The 9445-nt window shown below is 58.1% G+C and overlaps 1 protein-coding gene across 1 annotated transcript; it reads right to left on the bottom strand.

Moving 5' to 3' along the window:
• Window positions 1-606: 606 nt before the first annotated feature.
• On the bottom strand, window positions 607-3667 carry LOC101141122 (chymotrypsinogen B). The gene is made up of 7 exons (XM_063699793.1): window positions 3616-3667; window positions 2616-2719; window positions 2440-2518; window positions 2268-2347; window positions 1859-2039; window positions 1285-1418; window positions 607-768 (listed from the first exon to the last, which is right to left on the bottom strand). Exons 1-7 carry the CDS (start codon window positions 3665-3667, stop codon window positions 607-609), a joined length of 792 nt encoding a protein of 263 aa, XP_063555863.1.
• Window positions 3668-9445: the final 5778 nt, after the last annotated feature.

Genomic DNA, 9445 nt, shown 5'->3' with positions numbered 1-9445 from the left:
AGGCCATGGGATGTCAGAGGGTCCCCATACTGTCCCCTGAGCCCACCAATCAGGGCCCACCTTGCCACCACCCGCCTCATCACCAGTCCTTGCGTTGATAACGCTCCTGGCTCCAGCGTATGTCTGGCAGCCCTAGGAGTGGCCGTGGGAAGATTCCTTGGAGGCACAGGTCTGTGGGGCCAGAGTGAGCTCATCCCCCCACAGCCCCCATGCTGCCCACGCCCTCTTGCAGGGCCCAGAGCAAGAGAGCAAGGGTGGGTGGCAAGAACCTGTCGCCTGGGGGCAGGTGCTGAGGATGGGGGCCAAGGTCCACCCGGTCCCCACCAGCCGGATCCCCCGTCTGTCTCTGCACCCCTTTTCATCTGCCCGTGTGTTCCTGGCCACTCTCTGGGAAGCAGGAGCCTGAGTGGTGGGAAAGGTGACTAAGGAAGGGTCCTCCCAGAGGCCACCCATGCCTAGCCCAGCCCAGTCCAGCCCAGTGGGGGCCCAGGTTCCGGAGTGGAGTGAGGCCTTGGAGGCCCCAAAACAGAAGACGGACAGCGCCGACGTGTGTTCCATGGGTTTACTGAGGCTCTGTGGGCAGCAGGGTCGGAGGGAGCCGCGGGCTCAGTTGGCAGCCAGGATCTTCTGCACCCAAGGTATGAGCTTGGTGACACGGGCGTACACGCCAGGGCTGGAGGTGGAGCAGGTGTCGCTACCCCAGGACACAATGCCCACCAGGGTCCAGGCTCCATCCTTTTGGCACACCAGGGGGCCGCCAGAGTCGCCCTGTGGGAGAGGGAGAAGGGGGCTTGGATCTGGCAGCCGAGACAGACTGGTCCCAGGGGCCACTGGACATTGTTCCCAGAGTCCAGTCCAGGACCCCACACACAGCAAAGGCTCAGCATGTGCTGTCGCATGGGTTATGAAAGACCCTAGTAGCTGCTTATGTGGTTCATGCCCCTGGAAGCCTGAGCCAGCCCCGGAATGGGACCCTTTAATGGAAGCTCAGTAAAGCTGGTTTGACCAATAGGAGGAAGAGCATGGTGGGGCTGGCCAAGGGGTCCGTGTGAGGGAGGGAGGGCTGCTGGAGCCCGCTGGCCTGCTGGGATCCACTGTCCGGATTGTGCACTGCACAACTCCAAGAGCCATTGGCTCTGACATTGGCCATGGAATTTTGCAGCAAGGCGACTCTGACACCCAGGAAGGAGTGGGGTTAGTAGATGAGAGCAGAGAGGGGTGGAAAGCCCAGACCTCCCCTGCACCCCGCTCGCCTGGCCAGGGCCTGGGCAGGGCCAGCCTCACCATGCAGGAGGAGATGCCACTGGCCCCGGCACAGATCATCACGTCGGTGATCTTTCTGCCCCATAACTTCTTGCATTCGGCATTGGACAGGAGGGGCAGGGCTGCCTGCTGCAGCTTGTCGGGGGTCTTGTTGGCTGCAGGACAGGAGGAGGGTCAGGGCCCCTGGGCTCACTCAGCCAAGAGTGGAGGGAGAGACCCGGGACCGACACGCCTGCCCTCCCCTGCACCATCACCACGATGTTGGGTACGGCCCCTGGAGCCTCAGAAGCGCCTGTGGGACAAGGGGGCCTCGGCCCCGCCCGGGTGGGAGCCCCACGCTGCGACTCCAGGCAGATCAGCCAGGGCAGGGCTCACCCAGCCGGGCGCTGCTCAGAAGCTCCCTGTGCAGGCTCCTCATGATCCGACCTGGATTTTATTTGCATTTGGGGGATTTTAAATTCAGAAGATTTTCAATAACGAACGGACAGTTAGGAGCGTGTTGGAATTTAGAGCCAAACAAGAAGAGCCAAATGGTCACGGGGGGACTCCACAGCCAGGCAGCCCAGACCCCAGAGGCAGCCCTGCAGCCCCTCACCGTTGTACTTGGTCTTGCCCCAGCCTGTGGTGGCACACAGTGTCCCCGCGGGGAAGTCATCGTCGGCGCTGGGCAGGCACACGGCGGACACTGTCTGGGAGAAGCGGGCAGGTGTGGCCAGCTTCAGCAGGGTGATGTCATTGTTCACGGTCAGAATGCTGAACTTGGGGTTCTTGAAGACCTGGGGGTGGGGGCCAGAGTGCCGGGGTGAGGCCCTGGGAGGAGGCAGGACCTGCAGGCTTCGAGGACAGACTCCTTCCCTGGTGCCCGTTAAGGAGCAGTTCATCCCCAGGGCCAGAATGGGAACCACGAGGCCAGCCCGGCCCCACTGGGTGCCTGTCCCTGAAGCAGCCGAGGGGTCTCCCCCCATGCCCACGGCCCTGCCCTCTGCTGCACGGGGCCTGGGTACCTTGGCGATCTTCAGGACCTGGATGTTCTCCTCGTCAGAGCCCTGGTCAAACTCCCCAGCCACGACCACGTCGGAGGTCCCGGGCAGAGCGTTGTGGGTGAGAGAACATGCCCTGCTCCCCTCCCACCCAACCGGGGCTGGAAGCGGAGCCCAAGGCTGCCCGGTCCTCACCTGACCCCGCAGTGGGCGGCGGTGACTACCCAGTCCTCGCTGATGAGGGAGCCCCCACAGAAGTGGAAGCCGGTTTTGTCCTGGGAGCAAGATGGGGAGGGTCAGCACCTCCCACCCGGGGGCACCCCCAGCCTGGCCCCTACCCAGGGTGCCCCCCACCTTGCAGAACCCCCTCACCTGCAGGGACACCTGCCAGGGCCAAGAGCCGGGGACGGCGTCCTCCCCATTCACGATCCTGGACAGGCCGCTGAGCACAGGGTGGATGGTGGGGACCCCGCAGCCTGGGGGCGGGAGTGGGCTGAGGGGTGGGTACCACCCACCCAGGTCCTAATGCTCCAGCCTCCTCTCACTCCCAACTCTTTTCCAGTCTCTGGGACCTAGACTGGCTCCCACATCCCCTCCTCTGAGAAGTTGGCCCTGGCTCTCCTCTCCGCAGAGCTGGAATCCCCAGGTACAACTGAGTCCAATGAACTGGGCTGTGGGCTGCTAAGGAATGGGGTGTTGGCCCCACCTCAGTTCGGAGAAGTCACACAGGTGGAGCGTGCGGTGGGCGGCAGCCCCGGCGCTCAGTCTGGGAGGCCAGACTCTGTGGGTTTGAACCTGGCTCCCTCCCTGCCCAGCTAAGCCACTCAGTGTCCACATCAGCAAAGTGGGGATCATGCTGTTTCTGACCTCACAGGTTAGGTAGAGTGAGCAGGCAGAGCGCCAGCTCTACACCTGGCACCCGGGAAGTGCTCCGTGAGCAGGAGTTTAAGAGGGTGAGGCTCGAGGTTCTGAAAGGTTTGGACTGAACGGTGCCAAGCCCCAGCTGCCCACACATTCACCACCCAAACCTGTGCTGGGGCCGCTGACTGTTTGGGAGTTTCCTGAAGGCCTCAGGGCAGCTCCCGGACACCTGCCTCCTCCCCCCGCCTCCTCCCCTGAGAGCCTCAGGTCTGCTGGGGGTGAGGAAGGGGAGCGGGACTCCCCATCTCCTGAGCTCAGAGGCGGCAGCTGAGCCTGGGAGGGAGGCTGTGACCTCGCAGCGCCCACGGCAGAGATGGAGCCGGTGACTCGCCCAGGCCCACACTGCGGTGCACAGCTGAACTGGGAGCTGGGACCCTGCTGCCTCTTGCTGGCCTCAGGGCTGGGAGTGAGAGGAGACAACCCTTCAGCCTCCGCAGGGCCTGGCACTCACCGAAGGCGGTACCCAGGAGGGCCCAGCAGGAGAGGAGCCAGAGGAAAGCCATGGTGCCACTGGCAGGGGTGTAGGACGCCTGTCTGCCGGTCCCCGTTATAGCCCTGTGTGCCTGCTGTTATCTGGAGACCTTGGGGCGATAATCCCTTCCCTGGGAGTGGGCAAGATGTGTCGGTGCAGGGCTGGCCAGGGAGCCTGGGATGGCAGCAGCTGTGGCCTTAGCTGAGCCGGGCTAACCCAGGTGGACTTCGACCATTGCCTTTCTCCTCCAGGCCCAGGCTTGGGCAGGGGCCTCCAGGGGCTGAGTCCAGCATCCCCGGGTTTGAGCCCCAGCTGAGTCTCTTGTGCTCTGCAAAGAATTCACTTGATCTTTTCATGGTTTGAAAACCCCTGGGCAGGCCGGGCACGGTGGCTCACGCCTGTAATCCCAGCACTTTGGGAGGCTGAGGCGGATGGATCACAAGGTCAAGAGATCAAGACCATCCTGGCCAACATGGTGAAACTCCATCTCTACTAAAAATACAAAAAATTAGCCAGGCGTGGTGGCGGGCGCCTATAGTCCCAGTTGCTTGGGAGGCTGAGGCAGGAGAATGGTGTGAACCCGGGAGGCGGAGGTTGCAGTGAGACAAGATTGCGCCACTACACTCCAGCCTTGTGACAGTGAGACTCTGTCTCAAAAAAGGAAAAAAAAAAGAAAAAGAAAAAACCCAATGGGCAATGTGACCAAGTAGAGGAGAGGCTGGGGGAGCAGGCCTGTGCCCCATGGTGTAGCCGGAGGCTGGGGTGCAGGTGCTCCCCGGGTCCCAGGGGATGGCTAAGAAGGCTCAGTGAAGGCCCAGTCGACATCTGTGTTGGTCACTTGGGCTGTGTACAGGGGAGTGGTAGCTACCTGCTGTCCTCACACTGGGCCACCCCTGCACATAGGCGCCAGCACACCTGGGCCCTGGAGCTGAGCAGGTGGCATCAGAGGGCAAGACTGGGCCTAGGGCCCGGCCTGGGGGCCTGGCATCCCCCTGATGAGAACTGATGGAGGCTGAACCTCAGGGCAGAGCATGGTCAGGGACACCTGGTTCCTGGTGTGGGTGGCAGCATGGGTGGTGGAGCCCTTTCTCAGCAACTGGGAAATGGGGGAGGGAGAAATTTTGGATTGAGGCTGCCAGATGGAGGGCAAGTTCCCCAAAATGCACAGGAAAAGGTGCCTCGTGGCTGTTTTCAATTCCACCGCACTGATGCCTGCAGCATGTGTGTTTATAGCACGGGTTTTGGGGTCAGGCAGCTGTGGAGCCGTGGGCAAATGACTTGCCCTCTCTGATCCTGTATGTAATTGAGGATGCTTAGAGTATGGGTCCCATGACAAAAGGAAGAGCCTTCTTGAGCACCAGGACCAGGCCAAGCATGCAATCCACGCTGGCGGGGCCCCTACATTCCTCTTTCTTGAGTGAATCACCTGTCCAGGCCCTTCGCTCATTCTAGAAGATTGTCTGAGGACAGAGGGGCGGGCGGGCACCAGCAGGACGGAGCATGGCCTGATCGGGATGAGACGCACCCACCTCTGCATGCACATGGGCTCTTCCTGCCAGCCAGTGCCCACCAGGCCCACGGGACCAGCTGAACAAAACCAACAAATTCCTGCGTGTGGCAGCTGACAGCCGGGAGGAGGCTGGAGAGTTTAGGGAAGAGAGTCAATTTTTAAAATAAGTAAAATATACACACCAGCAGCTAAAGAGTTCTTCTTCTCATTATTATTACCGATACTGAGGCCAGGAGGGCCTCACTCTGAAGGGGACATTTAAGCAAACAGCCTAGGAGTTTGTGGGAGCAGTCCAGAGCATCCTCGGAGGAGAGGAAACGAACCTGGGGTCACAGAACCCAAAGAGGCCTGCGTCCCTAGGGCAGCGAAGAGCTCAGAAGTCGAGGGGGCAGGCCCAGGAGGGCCCTAAGAAGACGGTACTAGAGCCTCAGGGGCAGCCCCTAGCTATAAGCTGGCTGGGGCAGATGGGGGAAAGGGCGCAAGCCCTCACCTGGCCTGAGTGACCTGTGGCCCCAGCTGTGTGGCCTTAGGAGCTAACCGCTGGCCAGGATGTCACCCGCCATGTCCCCAACCCCGCAAAGGCTACAGAGGCTTGTGGGAACCGTGCAGCTGCAGCAGGGGTCAGGGACAGGCACGCACAGGTGTTCCCACTCCACTGCTCCTGGGGAAGGGACCCCGCTCCCACACTGCCCTCCAGTCCCCATGGGATCTGGACCCGAATGGCGAGGAAGGAGCCCGGGGACACTCAGGACAGATGAGTCAGGACACACGCGTGAGCCGGGGCCCTGGTGGGTCGGGGAGGCAGAACCGTGGCCTTGGCCAGAGTGGGAGCGGGAGGGATGAGCTGGGGGTCCCCACGTGCTGCAGCCTCCTGGCCACCTCTTCCTTTACTTACCTTGAAATGCCCTCACTTAAAATGTATATAAAGCCAGGTGCAGTAGCTCATGCCTGTGATCCCAGCACTTTGGGAGGCTGAGGCAGGAGGATCACTTGAGCCCAGGAGTTCAAGACCAGCCTGGGCAACATGGTGAGACCCCCCATCTGTACAAAAAATAAATTAGTCAGGTGTGATGGCGCAGGCATGGAGTCCCAGATCCAGGCTGGGACTTGGGAAACTGAGGTGGGAGGATCACTTGAGCCTAGGAGGTGGAGGCTGCAGTGAGCAGTGATCATGCCACTGGACTCCAGCCTGGGCGACAGGGTGAGAGCCTGTCTCAAAAAAACAAAAACAAACAAACAAACAAACAAAAAAACAACGAAGTGGATATAGGTTGATGACTTGTGAGGATCCAGGCACCCCTGTAACCACCACCTGCCTCAAGGCAGAGACCATTTCCTTCACAGCCCCTTGGCAGTCAATCCCCCATCTCCAGAAGCAACCACTGTTCTGATTTCTTTACCCGGAGGTTAGGTTTTGGTTTTGGTTGAGAGAGGCTGGTTCTGATGCCCAGGTAGTGCAGTGGCATGATCACGGCTCACTGCAGCCTCAGCCTCCTCAGCTCAAGCAATCCTCCCACCTCAGCCTCCTAAAGTGCTGGGATTACAGGTGTGAGTCATCGCACCAGGGGATGTTGTTGTTATTGTTAAATTTTAAAAACTGTTAGCAGCCAGGTGCAGTGGCTCATGGTTGTAATCCTTGCACTTTGGGAGGCCAAGGGGAGAGGATCCCTTTAGCTCAGGAGTTCAAGACCAGCCTGGGCAACATAGTGAGACCCTGTCGCTAAAAAAAAAAAAAAAAAAAAAAAGCCAGGCGTGGTAGCTGGCACCTGTAATCCCAGGTACTGGGGATGCTAAGGTAAGAGGATGGCTTGAGCCCGGGAGGAGGAGGCTGCAGTGAGCTGAGATCACACCACTGCACTCCAGCCTGGGAGACAGAGCCAGACCTCGTCTCACACACACACACAAAAACAACTTTAAATTGTGGTAATACACATAACAAAACTGACCATTGCACCCGTTGTTTGTTTGCTTGTTTGTTTGCTTTTGAGATAGAGTCTCACTCTGTCGCCCAGGCTGGAGTGAAGTGGCATGATCTTGGCTCACTGCAAGCTCTGCCTCCCGGGTTCATGCCATGCTCCTGCCTCAGCCTCCTGAGTAGCTGGGACTACAGACGCCCGCCTCCACACCCAGCTAATTTTTTTGTATATTTCAGTAGAGATGGCGTTTCACTGTGTTAGCCAGGATGGTCTCGATCTCCTGACCTCGTGATCTGCCCACCTCAGCCTCCCAAAGTGCTGGGATTGAGCCACCATGCCCGGCCCGCACCTGTTTTTAAGTGTACCATTCAGCGCTAAGCACGTCCACAGTGCCGTGCGGCCACTCATCTCACGGAACTGAAACTCTGAATCCTGCCCATCAGTTAGTTTTCGGGTTCTGGAATTTCATGTGAACAGAACCCAGGTGTTTCTGGAAATCCGGCTGCTTTCACTCAGCATCTTGTCTTTGGAGTTCACCCACGCTGTTGCAGATAGCAGCAGTCTCTTCCTTTTTATTGCTGGAATGCACTACAGTTTGTCTATCTGTTCTGTAGTTTTGATCTATTATGAATAAAGCTGCTATAATAAATAAAACATATATTAAAACATCCAAAGGCAAGTCTTTATGCAGATGTGTGTTCATTTCTCTTGGGCAAACACCTAGGAGTAGGCCAGGCACGGTGGCTCACGCCTGCAATCCCAGCACTTTGGAAGGCTGAGGTAGGCAGCTCACTTGGGGTCAAGAGTTCAAGACCAGCCTGGCCAACATAGTGAAACCCTGTCTCTACTAAAAATACAAATAGTAGCCGGGCATGGTGATGTGTGCCTGTATTCCCAGCTACTCGGGAAGCTGAGGTGGGAGAATTGCTTGAACCCGGGAGGCGGAGGTTGTGGTGAGTCGACCAAGCCATGGCACTCCAGCCTGGGTGACAGAGCAGGACTCCGTCTCAAACAAAACAACATGAGTACAACAGCAGGGTCGTAGGCTGGGCCTGTGTTTATGGAAACTGTCAAAGTGTTTTCTCAGTGGCCATCCACTTTTCCTTCATAGCAAAGCAAAGCAGCATCTGAGTCTGCAGCCCCCTCTGAGCATCTGCCCTTCTGAGAGGCACCTTCATAAAATTCCCTTGCCCCCTTCCGAAAGGCAGAGGACTTGGGAGCTGGTACACAGTGGGTTAGGAGGTGAGACCCTTCTCTCTTTTTTTTTTTTTTTTGAGACAGGGTCTCACTCTGTCACCCAGGCTGGAGTACAGTGGCACGATCACGGCTCAGCACAGGCTTGACCTCCCAGGTCCAGCCTCCCAGGTAGCTGGGACTACAGGTGTGGGCCACCATGCCTGGCTAATTTTTGTATTTTTTTGTAGAGACAAGATCTCCCTATGTCGCCTAGGCTGGTCTCAAACTCCTGGGTTCAAGCGATCTGCCTGCTTCGGCTGCCCAAACTCCTAGGATTACAGGTGTGAGCCACTGTGCCTGGCCAGGACCTTTCTCACAGCACCAGTGCACTTGTCTAAACTTACCAAGTGGAGCGATTTAATGGAATGGTTCTTTGCCTAAACCCTTTCCACTGGGTTTTGTCCCTGACCAAATGAGGCTGGGGGAATGTCTTTTTAGAGAAAGCACAGGGTGCTCCCTGAGCCAACGAGATCCCATGCAGCTTGCTTAGAAAACAATTGTCCCCCTGCTCCATGTTGATGCCTGGCTAGCAATAGTGGGGAGATGGGCTGGGGGGCGTTTCCTGACCCAGGAGGACAGCGAGTGTGGGCGCCGGATGTCCAGCAGGCGCTCAGCCCTTGTGGAGATCAGTGACATCTGCCCAAATGGGAACCAGCGGGGGCTGCTTATTCAGAGCTTGCCACAGCAAGGGAGTCGGCCTCTGTTACTTGCATTGACTAAGACGCCAAGGCCGGCAGGGTAGAGGGAAAGCTTCATGGAGGGAAGGGGAAGGCTCGCTGTGTCCTGGCTGGTGGCTATTGGTGGGGGGAAGTGGGAGGCAGGCTGCTGTGTGGTCTGCGTGTTTGTCCCACTGACACTTGTATTGAAATGTTATTAGTTTTTTGTGTTTTGTGTGTGTGTTTTTTTTAAGAGTCAGGGTCTTGCTTTGTTGGTCCAGGCCGGAGTGCAGTGGTGCGATCACAGCTTACTATATAGCCTTGACCTCCTGGGCTCAAGCGACTCTCCCATCTCAGCCTCCCGAGTAGCTGGGACCACAGGTGCACGCCACCACCCTGGCTAATTATTTATTTTTGCAGAGATGAGGTTTCAACATGTTACCCAGGCTCATCTTGAACTCCTGGGCTCAACTGATCCGCCTGCCCTGACC

Source organism: Gorilla gorilla, chromosome 18 (genome assembly GCF_029281585.2).
Source record: "Gorilla gorilla gorilla isolate KB3781 chromosome 18, NHGRI_mGorGor1-v2.1_pri, whole genome shotgun sequence".
NCBI classification, from domain to species: Eukaryota; Metazoa; Chordata; class Mammalia; order Primates; family Hominidae; genus Gorilla; species Gorilla gorilla.
The sequence above is the reverse complement of the archived record's forward strand: the minus strand, read 5'-3'. Positions and strand labels throughout refer to the sequence as shown.

Excerpts from the sequence above, each read along its gene's own strand:
- LOC101141122 (XM_063699793.1), bottom strand. The coding sequence starts at position 3,667 with ATGGCTTTCCTCTGGCTCCTCTCCTGCTGGGCCCTCCTGGGTACCGCC. Across the intron at positions 2,348-2,439 it reads CGCCGCCCACTGCGGGGTCA|GGACCTCCGACGTGGTCGTG; the intron begins GGTGAGGACCGG and ends ACGCTCTGCCCG. Across the intron at positions 769-1,284 it reads GTGGCATCTCCTCCTGCATG|GGCGACTCTGGCGGCCCCCT; the intron begins GTGAGGCTGGCC and ends CCTCTCCCACAG.